At 43.3% G+C, this 22,005-nt stretch overlaps 1 protein-coding gene across 4 annotated transcripts in view; it reads left to right on the top strand.

Moving 5' to 3' along the window:
• rev3l (REV3 like, DNA directed polymerase zeta catalytic subunit) overlaps positions 1-22,005 on the top strand; it is a 99,520-nt gene that overhangs the window by 68,591 nt on the left and 8,924 nt on the right. Inside the window, exons 13-23 of one of the 4 annotated variants that reach the window (XM_049590280.1) lie at positions 2,749-6,586; positions 7,389-8,293; positions 8,468-8,553; positions 8,818-8,943; positions 10,286-10,466; positions 10,623-10,734; positions 10,995-11,110; positions 12,738-12,856; positions 14,536-14,654; positions 15,339-15,480; positions 15,680-15,924. In XM_049590280.1, coding sequence (XP_049446237.1) covers positions 2,749-6,586; positions 7,389-8,293; positions 8,468-8,553; positions 8,818-8,943; positions 10,286-10,466; positions 10,623-10,734; positions 10,995-11,110; positions 12,738-12,856; positions 14,536-14,654; positions 15,339-15,480; positions 15,680-15,924 — 5,989 coding nt within the window. Of the gene's footprint in view, positions 1-2,748; positions 6,587-7,388; positions 8,294-8,467; positions 8,554-8,817; positions 8,944-10,285; positions 10,479-10,619; positions 10,735-10,994; positions 11,111-12,737; positions 12,857-14,535; positions 14,655-15,338; positions 15,481-15,679; positions 15,925-22,005 lie in introns of all 4 variants that reach the window. The other 3 variants (XM_049590278.1, XM_049590277.1, XM_049590276.1) reach the window with 3 other exon arrangements.

The following is a 22,005-nucleotide window of genomic DNA, read 5'->3' as shown; positions in this document are numbered from 1 at the left end:
TTCACATGTATAGACTTCACCATATCCAATCTATGGATGGTGTGCCTTTCTTTTCAAAACAGTTTCTTTGTGTGGTCCTGCTTCTGCAGCACTATCTGTCTACACATCTTCCCCCCACCTCTTCTCAGCACTCAGATGTACAAATGTTTGCACATTCAAAGGCAGTGAGTAAGCTGATTATCATGTTGCATCTCAAAACTCAATCTACGTATACAGAAACAAACAGTGTCGGCAAATCCATAGCATGGCACATGGAACCAGCGTGCCATTCAGTCCCTGGTTTTGTGATCAGCTGTCTTTGTAGCTCTTGCTAGAACACTACATCTATGCACCTCAGCTGACATGTTATGCAGATATATGGAGACAGTGTTTCCCCTAGGCTGACTGCTTTGGCCTGGTGGATCTTTACATCAGCATACATTAGATCCACCCCACAGCTTCTGTTAGATAAGAAAATATGTCACTTTTGAAGTTGGTTTGCCTGCAACTTCCGCTATTTCCTTCTTCTATAACACTTATGAAGAACATCAGGAGCAGATGCCAGGAGTTAAATTTTAATTAAAACAAAATTATGACTGGTGTGTTAACTGCATGCCAAATTAATCAGACCACACAAGGCCAAATTGCCTCCAAAGTAATCATTGGACCAGTTGCTGACAAGCAATGTAGCATTTAAAAGGCTATTTTTTAGTTCACAGCGGTGCACCGCTGCAAGATAAATATAGGGAAACACAAGAACGGATATGTAGCTTTATTTTTGGTTTAAAAAAAAAAAAGATTTTATTTTGGTCTGGTGGGGATTTGCACTGGCTTGCAGCCTGCTAGGCCCTCACAATTATAAGGGAAACACTGGAGAGCATAAAGGAATATTCACAAATTAGTATGCAGCACTGTAAGTGTATACATTTGCATACATTTTGACCTTCTGTTGTACTGTTCTTATAGTATTTCTATTTCCTATCAGTTCTGTAGCCAAGTTTTACATGTTCCAATGTCAGATGATAGATATCATTAGCTCACCTGAACTGACGGTGTGACAGCCACATCATCAATACAAGAAGCGCTGTCTTTGAAGAGCAGTCAATGAGGTACAACCTGTCTCCTAACACTTCATGTGAGAGAGATAAAGGACAAGAATATCCTGTGTTTTAAATGTCAGACCTGGGAACAGACAGAGGGGATTGTCATAACAAAGGTTTGCAGTCTAATTAGAACCACTGGAGCCAGTTTCTAATTAGAACAGATTTTCAGAAGCTGTCTTCACAAAGGATCTTATCTCACCATGAGGAGTCCCCCTCAAAGCTAAAGTAAAGCACTAAAACCTCAGCAAAGGGTTGACCCTGTTGCTACGGATAACAAAATGCTTCATAGAGGAACCCATTCTATGTTGGTCAGTGTCAGTGAATGTGATGTAAAATATTCATCAATATACAGTAGTGTGGTGGATAAATTCATGGATGAGACAGATAAAGAGCTTTCATAAAATATATATGAGATTTTTTATAAATTGTGTTACAGATCTCATAAATGAAACAAAGGAAAATATTGATGTGTCAATTATACTGTACCTGACATCAAATACCATAAGCATGTGACATTTTTCCAGCTGAAACAAAAGAAATCATGATACTTTGATGTGGTAATGCTACATATAGCACAGATTTTACTGGGCAATCACGTGATGGCCATAAAAAAATCACATTTATTTATGTATTAATTGTAGTCAGAAATTATTAATTAACGTGCACACGAAGAACTGTCAAACAAATTGGGGTCTAAAGAGCATTTTTGGTTTGATGAGTAATTGTGAGACTGAGATCATCAGCGCTGCAAACTGTATTTTTTTTTTAGTGTCCAAATAGCATATAACTGCAAGCAATCACCTCCAGTGTTAGAATATTAGTTTGATTTGTTAGTGAGCTAATTGAATCCTTATTTAATGGCTGCTGTCAAAGTGTGGTTTTAAAAGTTTAATTCATTGACGCAATGTGGCACATTATCTGCGACACATTAGTGTGGGTCGGTTTTAGTGACTAAGGAGTCTTGTATATGTTAAACATTTATACTGAGGAGCTACTTTTAATGCTAAAATGCTTCGTTAATAGCTCTTAAACCAAAAACCCAGGAGGCTTAATGGAAGGACTGTCTGACAGCCCTTATTTGTATGAGTATTTTCTAACTGAGCCAGTTAGGAGCTGGGGGTTTAAACCACAAATTTCATTACAATACGATGTTATATCCTTTTGTTGTACTACGATACGATATTTGCTGGTATCACAAAGTCTGTCATGATGCATCTTCAATTCAGTGGTCTGTGATCAATATTATATGGTATCAGTAAATGTCCTCATTGTCTTTCACATGGTTGCTTACCATTATCTGCTTGGCGCTAGGCCGCTTGCACTGTTTGAATGTTTAGGAAGGAGGTGTTCTTGGACTGAAATGGTGACACAGATGTGCCATGGGAATTTCAAAATAAAGGTGATGATATTTATCGATATTTCGGTTGGCACTGATGATATTGGAGTGTTGATCATTGAATTAATATGTTGATCCAGATTGTTACACCCCTACGTGGAACTACTTTTTGCGTAAGGATGATTTGTGAATATGGCCCCAGGTCCTTTAAAAGAGTTTTTACAAGACCGTATTTAACGTTATTTGAAAAGAAACGAGTAGACGTTTGAAAATTAAAGATCTGCACTATTTTTTACTCCTATTCATGTGCCTCTTCTTTTGTGTCCCTAGATTCATCGTTAACAGACAGTGGCTCCAGGTCCCAGTCTTCTGTCATAGTCACAGAGAAGATGCTCGGGAAAAGGAATCCCTTCTCTGGGGAGACGGTTCATCTGGAGCCACCCTCCTCAGCTAAGATCCTTCTTGAGTGCAAGCACCCTGAGCACAGACCAGTTCATGTGCTGGACACGGAGCAACCACTTGACAAGCACTTTCAATCCAAGAGCAGCCAGGACAGCAGCAGTGAATGTTCAACAGGGTTCAAGTTTAATAAAGAGATCCCCTACATCCCACCAGTCAAACATCCCATCCCCTGTAAGTTACCCAGTCACCCTGAGGTGTCTCCCATCTGCGTAGACAAGCAGGACATACGACCCCTGTACACCTATGACAAGAAAACCTCCAGAGCTTTGGATAAGACAGACCTAGACGGTTTCCCATTTGGTCACGGAAAGGTCACCAAAAATGGGAAAAAGTACGGCAGCATAAAGAATGTAGAAACGAACTGTCTGTCCATTCTTAAGAACCACAGGACCTTCTCTCTCTGTTACTCTGAGCTGAGAAACTGCTCGGCTAAGACAGAGCTGGAGCTCAGCCAGAAGGACAGTAAAAGCCCCATCCTGAGAAACATCTCCTCAGCCCAGTCACCCTTGGTGGAGGACGAGTTTCTTGATCCTCAGGGGGAAGAAATGGACCAGGACAGTGAGGAAGGAGATGTTGGTGAACTCAAAATCAGGTACGAAGACTATCAGGAAAATAAGACTGAGAGGACTATAGTTGCCCAGCAGGAAGCACACTACAAGTTCTTTCCTAGTGTTATCCTCTCCAACTGCCTCAGTAGGAAGAAAGCTGGGAGCAAAAAGCTGGCTGATCCCTGCAGCAAGCTTGAACAGGTGCAGCCTCGCAGATCGAGGCTAAAAGTGTATAAAAAGAGGTTGGGAATGGCAGGACAGAGGAACAAATTAAACATAATTGAAAGCTCTACCTCTGACAGCCAGGACAGCACTGGCCTCACCTCAACCACACCTGCTTGTCCAGTTACTTCAGACGCAGAGATGCCAGTTGTGGAGGATAAGTCGGTAAAAGAGGCTGAGCCAATTAAAGATGAGCCAGTCATTAAGACAGAGCCAATCGCAAAGGAGGAGCCAGAAAGTGAGGCGATGTCTTTAAATGAACAGACAGAACCAGTTTTAGAGCCCTCTGTCATCACAGTTTCCAGTTTTTCTGAAGAAGCTAAAGACTCAGTGGTGGATCGGTTAAGCCCGTTACACGACGACTTGTCTGCTAAAGTCACCTGTACTAAATCTTCAGCACTGCCTGGTAGTAAATACACCCTGAGGGCCAAAAGGAAGATGATCTATGATAGTGAGGATGGAGAATACTCAGGTGCCACTCGGTCTAAAAACTCAGCCTCTGTCAAAGAACGGCTCAAGGACACCAATGTCACCAGTGGGCAGGAAGTAAAGTGCCAGAAACGGCGCAAGAAAGAACCCCCTATCATCATCAAGTACATTATTATCAACAGGTTCAAAGGACAGAAGAACATGCTGGTGAAGATGTCGAAAGTGAATGCAGAGGAGCAGATGGTCTTGCTGACACCAGACAAGCTAGAGCAGTACAATAAACTAGCCCCTCTTAAGGATTTCTGGCCCAAGGTGCCAGAATCCACTGCTGTCAAGTTTCCCGTCACTGAACCAAAGGCCAAAAAGCACCCCAAAAGAAAGGCGAAGGTCAACTCCACAAACAAGAAAACAGTCAGCAACTCCTCCAAACCTCGGGTTAGACAGGGTGAAAGGGTCAAAAGGACTAAAGGTTGTCAGAGGGGCCCAATTCTACCCTCTCTGCCACCACCTCGGCCATGTTACTGTGAGCTAGTAGATGACCATGACATTGAGTATACTGATGTCATGGTAGAGCTGGGCTACCTTTCTGATAGATCCCCAAGCCCCACAAACTCCACACCCCCTCGTTGTTGGTCCCCAAGTGACCCTTTTATGGACACCAGGAGTTCAGAACAGCTGATAAATCCACTCAGTGACCCATGTCTTAGTTCCGCTTTTCACACGCCACGCACAGTGTCTTCAGCCAAAGGAGCACGAAGTAAGTGTCAAACTGCCAAACCTAAGAAATCCACAGAGACTAAAAAGAAAGTAAGCAAGTCTGTCACTAACCCTCAGAGGGAAGAGGAACCTAAGAAACAGAAATCAAGGCAAAAGAGTGATGCTGCAACAAAGCAAAAGAAGAAAGCTAAAGATACAGCTGAAGGCACCACCAGCAGTTCTGCAACCACCACAAGACCTAGAAAGTCTCGCAAGAAGAAGACGGAGGAACCCAAAAGCCATGACTCAAGTAAAAACAGCTCTCAGCTCCTTTTTCCAGAAGATGAGCTACCTCCTTCTGAGAGTTCCTCTCAAGATGTTCCTCCATTTCAGCAGCCTGTGAGCACAGATGGCAACAGCCAGGGCAGTTCCCAGCCAGCATCTAAATCAGACTCTAACTCAGTAGCCCAGTCTATTGAACCAAAGGTTGAAGACTGTGAGACTTCCATCATGGAAGTCAACCAAAGCTTTTCAGCACTGGCTCAGATGAAGCAGCAAGATTGCCAGACCACTGTAGTAAAGGCAGAGGCTTCACAAGAGGAGTGCATGGCTCCTCCACCTCCTCTGGCTGGTAGACCCTTACCAGAAGACTCCCAGCGAGCAGCAGCCTCCCCTCACTTAGGCCCTAAAAACGGAGAGATCCCCACTCTCTCTGAGACCCCCTCTGGCTTGGCTGTCCTCAAGCAGCTTCTCCAGAAGAGGCAGCAGGGACAGGCCCTTCCTCTACAAGTGGTTGGTACAGACAGCCACTCCACTGCCATAACTCAGGCCACAGCACTACTAGATCCCACAACTAAACCAGCTAAATCCAGAAGAGCTCCCTCCACTACTCAAAGAAAACCCAGGACCCCAAAATCTACCACTCCCAAGGATAAAAAGCCCAGAATCAAGAAAGGCAAGGCAAACAGCACTCAGCCAGATCTATCAGTGAAGCAAGAGGACTGCATGTCAGATGACTGCCCCATCTTTCTGTCAGACCCAGGCCTGGACAGCTGCACCTTTATAGAGGATAGCTTGTCACCTGAACTCCCACACAACTATACCTTTGATATAAATGCCATTGATCAGACAGAGTTCTCAAGCCCATACAGCGGCAGTCAGTTTGTCCTGACTGATAAGAATTTACCACTTAAGTTTCTGAGTGATGTCAGCCAGGAAGCTGTATCTGCTCAGGCACTGAGCTTTGAGAAGAAACCTGATAGGCTATTGGATTCTGGGGAAGAGCTTCAAAGGGTGCAAAAAGTAAGACCTGTCAGCCCTGACCTCTTTGATAGAACTGAGAACGGTGAGTCTGTAACAAATCACCTCACATTCCTCGACTCAGAGAAAATAAAGAGCAGAGAATGGGACTTCTCTGTAGGTAAAGCCCATACACTCAGCCCCTTTCAAGACTTTCACTGTGAGAGAAAAGAGTTGCTCTTTTCAGTCTTCGACCCTGTCCAACCTTTGCCTTTAAGCTCTGCGTCATTCGTTGAACATGGGGGCTCCCCGACAGGGGAGCTTCTCGAGGGCATTGATGGACTAACGTCCACCACACCTAGTAGCTCTCCACGTTCCATCAGCTCACTATCCCAGGTGAGGGCAAGCCAGCTGCTGCGGGGAGCAGGAGGCGGAGCTCACGTTCTCAAGCCCCTCATGTCCCCTCCAAGCCGGGAGGAGATCCTCAGCACTCTGCTGGACCTGGAGATGTCGGAGGCCACCTTCCAGGAGCCCTTCTGCAGCAACCCCTCTGATGCACCAGGGAAAGCAATGTAAGACTATACACCAATGGCGCAAACTGATGAAATAATTACTTTTTAGTTATCTTGCATATGAACAAACTGTGTTTGGACTAAGTGTACATAGATGAAAATGTGTCTGAAAAGCCTTTTGTGTAAAAAATGGAGCCTTAGCGATACATCAGCATGGCTGACATTATTGGTCGATTATAGCATCATACATAAAGGTACCTTGAGGATTTTAGACCACTTGTAGTGTTATGGAGCTATGTCTCGACAAGTGGGTCTCCATTTTGCTTTTGGCGTAGATAAGGATGCACATGCATTTATATTGACATCCCTTGTAAAAACAAAAGTAGTGAAGGAGAAGACTGCAAGCCTCAGAGAAACACACGACATGCTGAATGTAAACAGAACTTTTGAGGAAATTGTATAAGGAAAACGCTGGACATGTGTTTTAGTAGTATTGCTTTCACATAGTTTGTCCGCTAGTGGGTACTGACAAGTTTATATTTATACTGCAACATGTATTGCTCAATATATATCTGGTTACAGTTCTAAAATAACCAGATTTAGGGGTATCTAGTATAAAATATTAAAATGTCAAAATGGAAATCGATACCTCTATCAGATTTTTTTTACAACTCTCAAATATCAATATCAATGTCAGCCTCAAAAATCGAGTACCAGTTGGGCACTAATTAATACTATCCACAGGGCTTTATTTAATAAATCACTTTTTGCATAGTGCTCCATTTATGAGACTGTAATGAATGGCAATAATTAATGAAATATTAATAAGTCATTTAATCAAATTCCCCTGGTTTCTCTCTAGGGAGGTTGGCGGCCGCAAGTTAACTGTTCATACAAGGCTGGCTAAGGAGCTAGCAGAGTTCAATGGAGACCTGTCTTTGGAGGGCCTTCATTTCTGGAAGACGGCCTTCTCAGCCATGACGCACCCCGCCAACACTATTACCTCATCTTCCCAAGCCGAGGGAGCTGAGGCCTCAGAGGCAAGTAAAGAGCAGGCCAAGCTTGACCCGTCCTCAGCCAGTGACAAAAAGGTCATCCTTCTGCCCTGCAAAAACCCACCAAGCAGAGAGCGTGTACAGCTGTGGCTAGAAGCCAGGAAACAGTACGAAAGTTTACAAAAAGGGCTGCTGAAGAAGGGGAGGCCTGGACAGTATGTAGAGGGGGACTCAGAAAGAACTGAGCCATCAGCTGCTTCTAGCTGTCCTGCAGTGAAGTTTGAGCTGTGTGAGAGACTCTCCAGTGTCAGGACCCAAAGGAGAAAGAAATGCAACCTGTCCTTAATCATACCTCCCCTGAAGAATACAGCCTCTCAGTGTAAATCCACAGAGGTGAGTCCAGTTTCAGATGAAGGTGGTGTAGATTTTGAGCAGGAGGGTGGAGAAAAACATGATGATGATGATGATGAAGCCACCTCTCCAGAGTCCCCAGAGCTGCCTCCTTGGCAGCAGTCCTGTCAGCCCAGCCCCTCAGGGCCCGACCGGCTCAGTGAAAACAGACAAATTGAAAGTTCTCCAGAACCACTGTCACCTAGGCTCTCCAACTCCCTGGAGAGACTAGGGCAGAATCTTAGTCCTTTGCAACTGGATGTTGGAAACAGGGAAGAAGGGAGGACTAGTCCCAAACTCCTTCACAGCACCCCCTTTTTAAGGAGAAGGCGGAGAAGCAAGGAGGATGTGGAGCCAGTGTGCAGCACGCCCATATCTGAGGGTAAGAAAGCAGCTGTTTCATTCTGTCTGTAATCTGTTTCGGTCATCTGTAATTGACATGTGTGCCAGGAATTGATCATGGCTGATTTAATTCTTTGAATTAAGTCTAATTTGGGCAAATCTGTAATAAATATTCATTGTTACTCTGCTCTTCCTGGTCTTATTCCTGCTGCAGAGGATCCCATTTCTCAGAGACTCCAGCAGAGGAGGAGAAGCCAGGCGGACCCACTGAGAAGAGTGTTACTGACCACACAGATGAAGGTCAGACCGCAAGTTTTGATTTTTCAAACCTCTCACCACATCAAAGAGCTTCAATACTAGGGCTTTAATCCCAGTAAAGAGCTGTGCATGGAGAATGTCTCATGTACCTGATATTATGCTTCCAGCTTGTTGGCCTGAATCAAGTCAATCCCTCTTTCACTTCAGCTGTTTGAATTTTGCCTTCATGCCTGTTGTTGTTGATTTGATGTGCCTGTGTTGTCTTGTTCATTGAGATGTCTCTCATGTGATCTTTGTCTTCCACAGAACCAGTTTGCTGCTTTGAATGTGCCAAAGAAAGAAGACTCTCAGATAGAAGGGCCCAGCATAGCCAACTCTTACGGCTTCAAAATCAGCATGCAAAACCTGCAGGATGCCAAAGCTCTGCATGAGGTGAGGCTGCCGCAGCCTTTTCTCACACTCTGTCTGTTTTTGCTCCTTTAGGGTGGAAGACAGGTTATATCAGTCCAATATTTAGTCTTGGAGTGGGATAGCATTTCATTAAATGCACTTATTCAATCAGAATACCTTAGAGTATTATTCAAATGATCTTTGGCTGATCGTTGAAGAGCACAATAACCTGACAACAGTCAAAACTTCAGTTGTATGTTTAGCATGCACAAAAAGACTAAAGTGTGACACCGTCTTATATCTTAAGACCGTGAGTTTTAAGTTACAGGCTATAAGATTTTAAAAGACTGGGGATCTTGCAGGGTCACTCTTTGCAAGACTGTAACTTGATTTTCCCGTCTTGCTCCCTCTGGAAAATATTACGCCAAACTCCCTTTAAGAAATATATGGCACTTTGAACAATTCTTTCTGTGTCCACAAAAACTTGCTTGGTGTAAGGCCGTGATTGTTACAGAATTACCATTTACTAGCGACAGCTGATACAATCATTTTGTTCAGCATTTTAAATCATGACACAACTGCCAGTGATGACCAAATATTAAAAGTCTGCTACCTGAATGTTTTCTACAGGGATGCTTTCTGATAAAAGACAATGACAAGGGAAGATGAAAGGTTTGATGTATTAGCTTCAGAGCAAATATTGTGCCAACTGGGAACATAATCCAAAATGTTAGAGGCAATTAGCAGCAAACCATAGCCATATGAGAAATTAAATCCCAGGCATCCCTTTCTGTTTAGAATTATTGTGAAGCTGAACTGTCTGGTGTTGACCTGTGGGACCCGTGGTGGTGCTAAGCTGCACCTGTTTTTTTGTTTTACATCGGAGGGAAAGCTGAGAACTCGTCAGAGAATATGGGAAAACACTGGAGAGAGATTTTGGCAGGATCCAGGGCTCGAGTATCTCTTGAAATGCAAACTGATATTTAAGTGGCTGAGTTTTACCACTGAATCCCGTCCTCCATGGAGCCTGTACAGTCTATTAGGATTTATTCCTGCCATTTAATGGATGCTCTTATCCAAAGAGACTTGGAGTGAATGCATCAGGAAAATATGCTCCAATTAGTCTGTCACCAAAATAGTAAGCAGTCATTAGCAAAGGGTGAAATATTGAAGGCTACAGTACTCTGGTAATCCTCCTGCAACTAAAAATATCAGAAAAGAGAACTGCAGAGGGAAAAAAACAAAAACGTGAGCATGATGTGCTTCTAAAGATGAGTTGAGTTTTCAGCCTTAACACTGTTCCCACAGGTCAAATGTCTAAAGATTGTGGCTTCAGATTGATTTTTCATTTTGACACAACATTGCTTTCTGTCTTCCCCCTCAGGTCCAGTACCTAACACTGATGGGCATGGAGCTCCATGCAAGAACCCGTCGTGACCTTGAGCCTGACCCCGAGTTCGACCCCATATGTGCCTTATTCTACTGCCTCAATTCTGATGCTCCCATGCCGGACGTAGACAGCACCCAGCTGACGGGTGCCATTGTGGTGGACAAAGACCATCGAGGTAGTGACCAAGGTGAAAACTCACTTTATTATTGCGCTGCTGAAAAGGAGGATATTTGTACTAAGATGTTTCCATGTGTAGCATTATTCAAGTGATCGTCACACGATCAGTGCCAAGATGTGCAGGCTGATGAATCTGTTTAAATGCCTTCAGCAGGTCACAGAGGAACAGCGCCCCTGCTGGTCAGATCGGGCGTCTCTGGGCTGCAGGTGACATATGCCACTGATGAGAAGGCGCTGTTTCAGGAGCTGATCACCATCATGAGGAGGTGTGTATGTGTGGCCAAGCAGGAAGTTTAGCACAGCTCCTTCATATACTATTTTATTAACAGCAAATATGCAGTTGTGGTGATAGAGCGTCACTCTCTGAGGCAGAATTTTGAGTTCAATTTACTTTCTTCCTTCTTAAATTTATCAAACAGTCTATGCTCATAACTAGAGGCAAAGAAGGAAAACAATATTGATTTTTAAAGCATTATTTTTAGTATGAAACACTATCCCTGGCTCCAACATGGCTGTGCTCTGTCAGGTTTGACCCAGACATCCTGCTGGGGTACGAGGTGCAGATGCATTCCTGGGGCTACCTCCTCCAACGGGCCGCGGCGCTCGGAGTGGACTTGTGTCAACAGTTGTCACGAATGCCAGGTAGGGCTGAGTCACCACAGCTGAGATGTTATTCCTCTAATAGTTAATGTGCAAGTGTAGGAAAGCAATCAGAGTTCAAAGCAGATCTTTTGTAGGGACAGATATTGACTCGTCTGGATAGACAGTTTTTTGGTTGAAAAATGAATTTAATCTTTTCTAAAGATACATTTTGACATTTCAATGCCACTCTCTGATGTTCAGAAACTCATTTGTGAATTGTGTTGAGTTAAAAAATATTGAGCAGTGGGGACAGTTGAGGATTTGGGGGTACTTTCAGGCGCTATAATTGCATTTCATTGTGCATCCTGGTGTTGCAGAATGACAGTAAATGAGCATTGAAGTGGATGAAAAGGCACAGCCCCCTCATTTATTTCACTTCACAGTCGTCTTCTGCAGAAAAACACGTTGGTCCCTAAAAAGGTGGAACTTGGTTTAACTTTTGCCACAACACAAAGCAACAGAACACCATTCTACACTGCACTGCGCGGTCTAATCACATGTGCACATTCCTGATAGATGGAATTAGTAAAGTAAACAGCATCAATTTACCTTTTACCTCTCTTTACTTGTAATTATCAGGAAGGAGGTAAATTATTTGTTGCTGTTATAATTCTCCAGTGTTGTAAATATGTCTAATACTTTATTCAGTGATAGTATAACCTTGTAAAACCTAGTAAACCTTGAACATCTGTTACTCAAACTAGACTTCATGTCTGTGGTACCTGAAGCAACTTGCCCCACACAAACTCACCAGCTTATGTTGTTTTAACACAAGCTGCTGAGTTATTTTCTTTCTGAACATCATGCAACAGAATAATTAAACTGAGCACTCCTGTGAAAACACCTCCATACTTACTGGGGCGTTGAAGAAAGCAGGGATGTGTGGCAAAGGAGTGTCAAATAGCTTCCAGATTGAATGTAATTGCACAGATGTTTGTTAAAGAGTACCAGATAACTGCATATGTGTGACTACTTATGTATATCCAATAGTTTTCTTTGAGAAAGAAGAAGTTCTTCGCTGGGTTATGTATGAGCTCACTGTCCCACACCACATCCCATCTGGTGGTTGACTAAGTTCCTCTCTTTAAAGGAGGCTTTGCCACATCTAGGCAAATCCATAAATTGATAATGGCACACAGGATTTTGCACGAGTAATTATTAGTCAGTTATTAAATGTGACAGTTTGAGTGTGGCTGCTGAAAGTCAGGAAGTCCTCTAAGAGTGAAGGTGTGTGAGTGCACTTTTATTTTCTTCTCTGGCAAGCGTTTGTTTTTAGCAATCCCTTATTACAGTCTGAAGGAAGTCATTAAATTCAGGTCAAGAGAAAGTGTGTGTGTGTGTGTGCGTGTGTGTGTGCATGTACACACTGTAGGTACTGGAAGTACAAACACGTGTGGCTTGTGTGTGTGTGTGTGTAAATGTGCACGAGAGCACAGATGTACGGGTGAAGCACCTGTGTTCGTGTGTGTAAATCTGAGGTGTTTGGGTGTTTCCCTGTGTGTGTGAGAGAGAGGAAGAGTGTGTGTGTGTGTGTGTGTGTGTGTAGTAGTAGCTGAGTGGAGAGCCTCTGGCAGCTCCCCTCCTCCTCTGTAATTGGCTGTCTGTCTGACTCTGTGCGTGTCCTCAGGTGACTCCAAAGAGAACCGCTTCGCTGCAGACAGGGATGAGTACGGAGCCGACACCATGACTGAGATCAACATCATCGGACGCATCACCCTCAACTTGTGGAGGGTGATGAAGACTGAGGCAGGTGTCCCGGCATGACCTCCAGCCCCTCCCACACGCGCTTAATGTTTTAGCTTGTGACCTTCTTTTTCTCTTTTTCTCCTCTTTCCTTTCAGGCAGGACGCTCACCATTTATTCCTGCTCCAGAGGGCACTTGTGCCACTTGATCCTTTAAAATCGAGTTTTATTTAGTCCTTTTATTGAACTATGAACTATAAAATATATTTTACATATTGGCAAAAGAATACCCAACATGTATTATTAACATTAGTTTTCATTTCTTGTACGTTTTCTCATCCTCCACATATTCAGTTAGTTTTTTGCGTGTATTTTTGTTTACCCTGTGGATCACCCTGGTTGTCATTCTCCACTGATGTCTGCATGATGCAGGCTGTGAGTTCAGTTGCTTTCTGATCAGAAATGCCATTTATTCTCACTCAGAACACACAAAGTATCCCGTGGTCACATGCTACGGCACCAGTAGTTAAAGGGGAACACTGCCTAAATTAAGAGTTCCACTATGTTATTTCCATGGGCCTGGAAAGTTTAATCTATATTTGTGAACATGAGCTCCTCTTTCCCAAAACCAGAAACCACAGAAGTAAGTCTCAAACTTGTGATGTCATCAAGTATAAAGTCTGGTGCTGCTCTATAGACAATGAATGGGAGCCTGATTTTGTGGACCCACAGAATGTTTCGTTTCTGTTTTATACCCAGATGAGCTATTGTAGTGGCTGAAAATGTACCCATATGCTCAAATCATTTCCCTGGGAGCTCTGTGTGTCATCTAGAACATCTTTCCTACTTCGCTGTCCATGGAGCAGCTCCAGACTTTATACTTGATGGCATCACAAATTTGAGTTTAGGACTCTAGTTTTAGGATTTGGGAGAGTTGATCATGTTTACTGATATCTTTGGACTGTCTTAGATCATAGAAGTAACATGTAAGAATTTTGAAAACGGGTATAGCTCCCCTATAAGTTCAATTTGGGGGAATTTCACCTAATTTCACAGACTCTTCATGAAACTTAAGAGCCATTATCTTTCATCAATTCCTGGCCCCGTGAGGAGTCATCAGCTGGGGTTTTGGGCCCCTCAAAGAGTCTTAAAAAGTAATAAGGGATATGAGGAAATAAATACACTTCATATTTCTGTTACACCAAACTAAGTTTTTGTTTATTTTTTTAATACTGGATACTGTGGCCCCCTCAGGTGTCTAAAAATTCTTCAAATGAAAGTCCAAGAAGGTCGAACTGTTCACAACTCCTGTCTATACAAAGGCCATAACCTGTGATTTGTGGTCACAAGGACACACTTTAGTAAAGGGTCGCAAGCTGAAAAAAAAAAACACAGGAGCCACTGTCATAAAAGATTCAGTGTTACGGTTTGCACAAGGTAACTTGTACGCCTTGTACAACTATACCACCTGCTGTCACACATTATTGTATTAAATGGCTTTTCAGTGTGTTCACCCCTTCAGAGCCTTTTAATTTGATTGAAACATCAACAAAATCAAAATGTGACGTCTCCACGTTCCCTCCAGCAGCATACCTGGGTGCCAGTTTGTTTAGACCTTTGTTTTGGCATGATGAAAAAGCGAATCAGCAAATCAGGTTTTTAAAGTGTGACTGGCTTGATAACGATCAATAAATAAAAGTCAAAGAAGTGGTCTAAGATCATGTTTTTATTTTTCCCTCCAGGCGGCGTTGAACAACTACACTTTTGAGAACGTGGCCTTCCATGTCCTGCACCAGCGCTTCCCCCTGTACAGCCCCCGAACACTGTCTGACTGGTTTGACCACAACACCAACCTCTACAGGTTTGTGCCGAAACAAAACACACTTCATCAGAAATGTGAACACTGACTAATTTAAGGTGTTTTATTTTGACATTTTGATGTTTGCAAAACCACACAGCTCATTGTCTTTCGATTTGTATTTGAATAAGAACGACCTGTGACTTGATCAGTACTTTGAATAGAATGTTGAGTGCCTGCTATGGCCAATTCATAGTTTCCGCATCCACGTGTAGCCCATTTTTTGTGCCCACGTGGACTGTATGCATAACAATCATGCCGACTGAGCATGCTGCGATCTCCTGTTCCACACCCCAGTCCAAAACACTGTGGTCCAGTCAGCCACAGCCGCTTCACCACAGTGAAGTTAGTCAGATATTCAACACACATTAACTGCACTCCCTGCAGCATCTTAGTAGTTTCACTTTCACCCGATGTCAGCAGTAGGAGGACAGTAAGCTCACCTCACAGCCCTCTTGTTTACTGCTGGGGGCTTACGCAGACCCTCAGTGGTACACTGAATAAAATCATGTGCACGTCTGCATGACCGCAGCTGTCCGTCGATGCCCGAGCATTAACTCATTAAGTTTGTATGCTTTACTGTTTCTTTGTGAAGCACTTTGTGAAGCTGTGGTCAATTAAAAACATTGTATTTTAATGATAATGCTATGGTGTGTGTGTGTGTGTGTGTGTGTGTGTGTGTGTTAGGTGGAAGATGGTGGACCACTACGTGAGCCGTGTGCGCGGCACCATGCAGCTTCTTCAGCAGAATGACATCATAGGCAGAACCAGCGAGCTGGCCAGACTGTTTGGGATTCAGTTCTTTCACGTTCTGACTAGAGGATCGCAGGTACCAACACACACATCACATATTTCACACCCTCTGACTGGTCTACAGCAGTCTGTGCTGTAGCCTTAAAGCTATCAGAGGGTTATTAATGGTTACACTGGTGACCCTGGCCCATGTACTGGTAATGTTGATCAGTGAGAGTTTAAAGGATCCAAGTAGTAACTATGTATGTGTCGTGTTCTTCCTGTCTCTCCTACAGTACCGCGTTGAGTCCATGATGCTGCGTGTGGCCAAGCCCTTGAACTACATCCCTGTTACACCCAGCATCCAGCAGCGAGCCCAGCAGAGGGCACCACAGTGCATTCCCCTGGTGATGGAGCCCGAGTCACGCTTCTACAGCAACTCAGTGGTCGTACTGGACTTCCAGTCGCTTTATCCCTCCATTGTCATCGCCTACAACTACTGCTTCTCCACCTGCCTCGGCCACGTGGACAGCCTGGGAACGTAAGAACATGACAGACCCACACACCCACAGCGTGCGCTCCAACTTGCTTAGGTTGCATGTCTGCCAGGAAAGTCTCCTTCCAGTGCTGCCTTCCTTCCCTCATTATTTTTAATGGAACAGACACGCTGAGAGCTCTGCATGATGTTCACAGCTCAGAGCAGAGAGCGCTGCAAGTTAGGATACATTTCAGTTTTTTCACCAGGATTACTGTAGTTGCATAGCAACAGCAGGAGCCATGAACACTTTTTTTTCCAACATGCATATGTCTACTACTCCAAGGTAAAAGAAAAAAGAGTCATGCCTGGCAGACAGAAACTGGCTTCATGCTCCTCATTCTCAGCAGACATAAAGTGGCAAATTAGCTGCAGGGGTAGTTGGAAATTTCACAATATCCAAATCAGGAAGTGGAAGCAGGAAATGTGCTGGATTTTTTAAAAGTAACATAACCATTTTATACAACACAGTTAGTTGTGTTGCATATAATTATTATACATTTCATCAGCTGTTTCCTACATTCAAATAGATAACCTGAAATGATGCTAAAACAGATACAAGCTACATTGGGACTGAAACAGGGCTCTCTGCACATCTTCCAACAACATGCGGCTGAATCAAGTGCCTCTCAGCTTAAGGAGAGAGAACATCAAGAGAAAAGAAAGGACTTGAGCACAATGATCAATTTAAAGCTTTTTACAGACGGACGTTCCAACATCACTGTGTCCTGGTCTGAGTCAGAGAGGACTAGGGCTGTACCCAAATATTTGGATATTCGAATATTCGTTTCTATGGGTTGGTATTCGTTATGAAAATTTGGTTTTCGATATTCGTTTTTTTATTTACTTTTTTTTAACATATTTTTTTGGTGCTAAATGTAGTCTTTTTGTTGTTGATAAATGTAGGTCATCAATAAAAATCAAAACTTTTAAATTGCATTGTTAAAAATGTGAAGATATAGTATTGCCTATAACTGAGCTTAATCCGTCTGAGGCTGTGGATCAATGCCAAGGTTTACCACTTTATCACTATTCCCTCTAACTTGTAGCTGTATTTCGTTATCTTTTGAATTTAATATGAATTATGGAACCTTTTTTGTCAACGTTTGTTTCCCCCGTTTTGTACAATAAATTATTGTTTAAAGTTTCAACACTTTTCTTTTGGAGTGCATGACACAAGTGTGTTTCGAAAACGACCGCGGACTGTCACCTGCTCAACGCATCAGTACCTTCGGATGCCATGACAGTAATAGATTATAGATTAATAGATTATAATAATAATGTCAAAATATAATTTACAGACCGATTTAACAGATGATCACTGCTGCCCGACCCGCAGGTCCATTTGCGGGTCCTGCGGGTTACGGGTCGACCCGCGCGTCACTACTCAGCTCAGTCTATGAGGCTGTACACAACAGTAAGGCTATTGACTTTATATTCTATTCGGCTCTACAGTGCACGGCACTGCTGATTAACCATTTTATTGCAGCACAGAGTGTCTGCCAGCAACCAATTTCTTGTAGAGGCTTCCTACAACTTGTTTCAACGGTTCCGAATTAATCAGAAGACAAATTAAACAGGATGACTAGCCAATGTGAAAATCAAAATAAAGCATAGAATAATGTACTGAAGGAGACTGTTGTGCCATCACATTTTATATTATAATATTCAAATATTCATTATAAATTCTGCCGAATTCAATCACTTACGCACAGGTGTTGCTCGAGAGGGCAGAGGTCTTCTGACCACAAGCTCAGGCAACCTCAGGTTAGGTGTACGCTGTGGAGTTGAGCGTGGAGGTGGACGTGGCATGAATTTCCCCACACCCAGCTGGGCCCTTCTGGTGAGGGGGCTGAAGACTGGCACATCACTAGACTTGTCTTCAGCTTGAGACGGAGTCCCGTCAGCAGAGACTGGCATGCCACTAGACCTGTCTTCAGCCTGAGACGGGGTCCTGTCAGCAGAGAGTGGGAAGCGTGTGTGCCTCAATGGCTGCTGAGGCTCACGCTGGGACTCTGCTTTGCATTTGTGAAAAGCCTCAACCTTCATTCACTCAGGGCTTCTGACAGCTTCCTGTTTTCCTCCATTACACGCTGATAACTCGCCTCATACGCTGTTTTTTCCCCTTGAAAAAGGGGACGCCATGCCACGGCGAGCTTTAGCTCGTCGATCTCCTCGCGCTGCGTTTCCGCGAGTGCTGCTTGGCGCTGCACATGGTTCTCTAGCTGGAAATGCTGCCTGTGTTTATACAGCAGATGGGTGGAGTCAAATCGCTTTTTACTATCTGGGACAAATACAGGTTTCTGCCTCAGATGCTTCTTGGATGTCACTGTCAGTCTGTTGTTCTCAGTCCTAAGCTCCCTGTTCTGCAGCGTGAGGGACTCGACTTCCTGCCTGAGTGTTTTTACTGTCTGCTCTGATGTGTCTTTGGCAGCCTTCTGGACAGTAATGCTGTGATGCTGCTGTGATGCCTGATGCACAGAGCGCTGCAGCTCTCTTTCTAATTCCTCCTCTCCGTCAGGATCACCATGTATCTCTTCTCCTCCAGCTTTACGTCTTGTTTCACGTTGTCTTTATACCTGTTCTGCAACACCTGTGTTTGCTCCAGTTTCTTACTGACCTCTATCAGCCGGTTGCGCGCAGAGTCATAATCCTTCTTGACCTGGTCCAGCTCTGTGCCCACTTTGTTCTGATCCTAAGTCCTGGTTTGGATCTCCTGCTGCTGTTTTTCGATCATTGTATTCAGCAGACAAATTTCCCTCTGAGCCTTGGACAGGTTCTCAAGGGTGAGGTCTCTCTTGAGAACGGTAGTCTGGATTTTCATCTCTGTCGGCTCATCCTTGTTATTTTTAATCTCTGTTTTGAGATCATTTATTATCCGGTCCTGGTCTTTAATGCGCTGCATTGTGTCATCAGCATTCTTTTCCAGTTTTCTCTTGATGAGCATGTCACTTCAAAGCTTTGCTATTAAACTGCTCTGTTTAAAAGCTTCATCTTTTTGCATCTCAATTTCTAATTTTAGTGCATCCATATCTTTTCTCATTTTATCCATCTGGCTCATTTCTCTTTGTGACAATTTAAGATCCCTTTTGTCACTTTCCAGGTTTATAATTTGCCTTTTAAAGCAACTGATACTGTCCTGGTGAATTTTATTGTGGTTCATTTGTTTTTCAACTTTCTTCCTCAGTTCCGCCGATTTTTGTTTGACTTTAACGACGCAGTCTTTCTCGAGGACCAGTTTCTCTACCTCCTCTTTGAAATACTGGGATTCAGTTTTTAGTTTTTTTTAACTGCTCCGTCAGCTTCTCCTGTTCTGCGTCCTTGTTTTTCAGCTGTTGTTTCTGCTGCTCTAGTCTCTTGGAGGTAGAATTGTTTTTTCCTGTCAACACTGTTATCTCACACTGCAACACCTGCACCTCCGAAGTCAGTTTCTTGTTGACTGACTCAATATTTCGAAACCTTCTCAGTTCCTTCTCCTTCTGCTCTCTGAGGGTCTTTTCAATGGATAGTTTTTTCTCCACTTCAGCAACAGCTAAAGCCCTCTCCATTTTGATTGCTACTTTTAACCTAAAAAGTTATTATAGCAAGTTAGTCAGGATGAAATGTCGCTCGGGTATCTGTGCGCCGGTGTGGAGAAGATGTGAACTAACACGCAGTTTGATCACAAAATATTCTGGATATTGGGTCCTGTTTACTAACTTTTGAGCCTTTGATGTGCTGTGCCTTTGTGACATCACAGAACAAATTGGTAGATTAGCCCCGCCCCCTCTTGGCTACCTTGTCATGATGTCACTTTGGAATTATAAGGTCCACTCAGACTCAGCGGTCTGTTTTGCGCATGTGCGAACCCCTCTATGCGAGCCGGAGGTGGTCTGAGTGCTGTTCGTTTAACTTGCGCATTGTAAACCCAAAGCCCTATGTCGCCATTTTGCCTTTTGCCACTGTATTTTAGCCCTCCAGCCTCGTTGTACACAGACCACACGCTGCGTCAGCGGGACGCTTAAAAAACACACACACACACACACACACACACACACACACACACACACACACACACATACACACACAAAACAGCAATATATCGGCAGGTAACGACAGCAGGACTGGTGGACGTTTGGTCTGATGACGAAATAAGTTCACTTCTCCAGAGACGGTGCGAGGAAAACGTCAACCGGAAACTGTCCAAGACGCTCAGAAACACGAAGGTTTTCCTACAGTTTTCAGGACAATTGAAAGCGAGAGGCTTTAACAGGGCCGCTGTCTCGGATTTACCTGTGACCCCGTTAACTGGCGACTTCGGCCGAAAGCATCTGTGGCTGTAGTGACGTGTGTGTCTGTCATCTTTGCCATGGCCTATGAGCTAGGTCGTGACATCATACTATGCACTTTGCTTGTATATTGTCTACTCAAAGTGAATTTATGAAAAATGCTGGAGCTTGAGCAACACATATTTCTAACAGCCTAATGTCTTCTTAATATAATGAGTATGAATTTAAATGAAAATCTCAGCTTTTTATTTCTGAGACTGAATTCTCAAAGGGACTTCATGGTGATACTGATCCATTTATTTCAGAGGTGCTGTATTATTTACACAGTACTATTATAAGTGTATTATCATCATGATATGTATTTTATTTTTGAATATCACGGTTTTTATCAATACAGGTATATCGCAACTCGTGCTGGCGATAGCTGTGGCCAGAGGCTTTATGTTTTCTGGTTGTCTGTTTGGATGGCTGTACATCCATCTGTCCCATCCTTTCGAACATGATATCTCAAGAACACCTCAAAGGAGTTTCTTCAGATTTGGCACAAATGTTCACTTGGGCTTAACAATGAACTCTTTAGTTTTAGATGGCAGAGGACAAAAGGGAAATACATATAGCGTGGGAGTTGCCATTGTCAGTGCACCACAGTCACATCATGAACAACAACAGATCACAGATATCTCTTAAAGTTGCAAACATAAAGAGTACAAAACACAGAAAGTCTTGTATTGCATCTATCATGTTCAACAAATTAAAGAAAACATGACAAATTATTTTACGCCAAAGGGCTGCTGGGTGTTTTTAGTGGGCACTCTTTCTTCAAGAACAAAGTTTTTGCTTGATATTTTTATCGTTAATAGAACAAAAATGCCATACATTTGCTGATTCCAGCAATGTGAGAATATGATGCTCGTCTTTGTTTACGTCATGTAAACTGAACATCTATAAGTTTTGGATTGTTAGTTGGATAAAATAAGACAGATGAAGACCTTTGACTCTTAAGGCATTTTATAGACCCTGTAAAATAAAACATGGTCTGCTTGTGAGAGGAGGCAGGGCAGAGGCTGCAACAATTCACCACATAGCATGGGGGAATTATGAGACAATGGACCTCTAGACACAGGCATACAAAAGGCCCCACCACCTCTCCTACAAAGGAGCAAGACATGCAGACTTTGGTGGTTCTGCTTTTATTTTTGTTGTTTTGCATCTCATTGTAGTCATTCTGCATCTTGTGGGTTTTGTGTCTGATTGCAGTTCCTTTGCATCTCTGTCTGGTCTTTTTGAGTCTCTTCTGGGTTGGTGCATGTTTGTTTGAGTAGCATTTTACAGGTGAAGGCCAGGGGGACTCCTGACTGGGCCTGTTCCCAGTGGGCCCATTCAGTTATCCACCCATGCCATTATGAGATTACTCCCATCAAAATGTGTCCCATTGTTTCCTTGGAATAGCTGTCAGAGGACTTCATAAAAGTAAAACTGTCTAGTGATTCACAAAAATGTAAAGATAAGTCAGAAAAAAGAAAATAATTTTGAGTAGCAGAACAATGTTTTTCCTTCTTTCTAATCCCAGGAGTCATTAGTTGCAGCCTTGTACTTAATAAACAGGTAGTGGTAATGATCAGCAGCCAGAGTTTCAGTAGCAGGGGTTTGACTGTTTGGCTTTGAGCTTCGACCGGTAGTGAGTGGTCACACCTTTCTGCCACAGTGAGGCTGCAGCCTGTAAGAGGAAAAACCTGCAAACTCATCAACACCATGTCACACCAGACATCAGTCTTAGTCGTACTCAGGTGATGGAGCGATAGCGTCGATGCTGCAGTGC

Source organism: Epinephelus fuscoguttatus, linkage group LG11 (assembly GCF_011397635.1).
Source record: "Epinephelus fuscoguttatus linkage group LG11, E.fuscoguttatus.final_Chr_v1".
Taxonomy (NCBI): Eukaryota; Metazoa; Chordata; class Actinopteri; order Perciformes; family Serranidae; genus Epinephelus; species Epinephelus fuscoguttatus.
The sequence above is the reverse complement of the archived record's forward strand: the minus strand, read 5'-3'. Positions and strand labels throughout refer to the sequence as shown.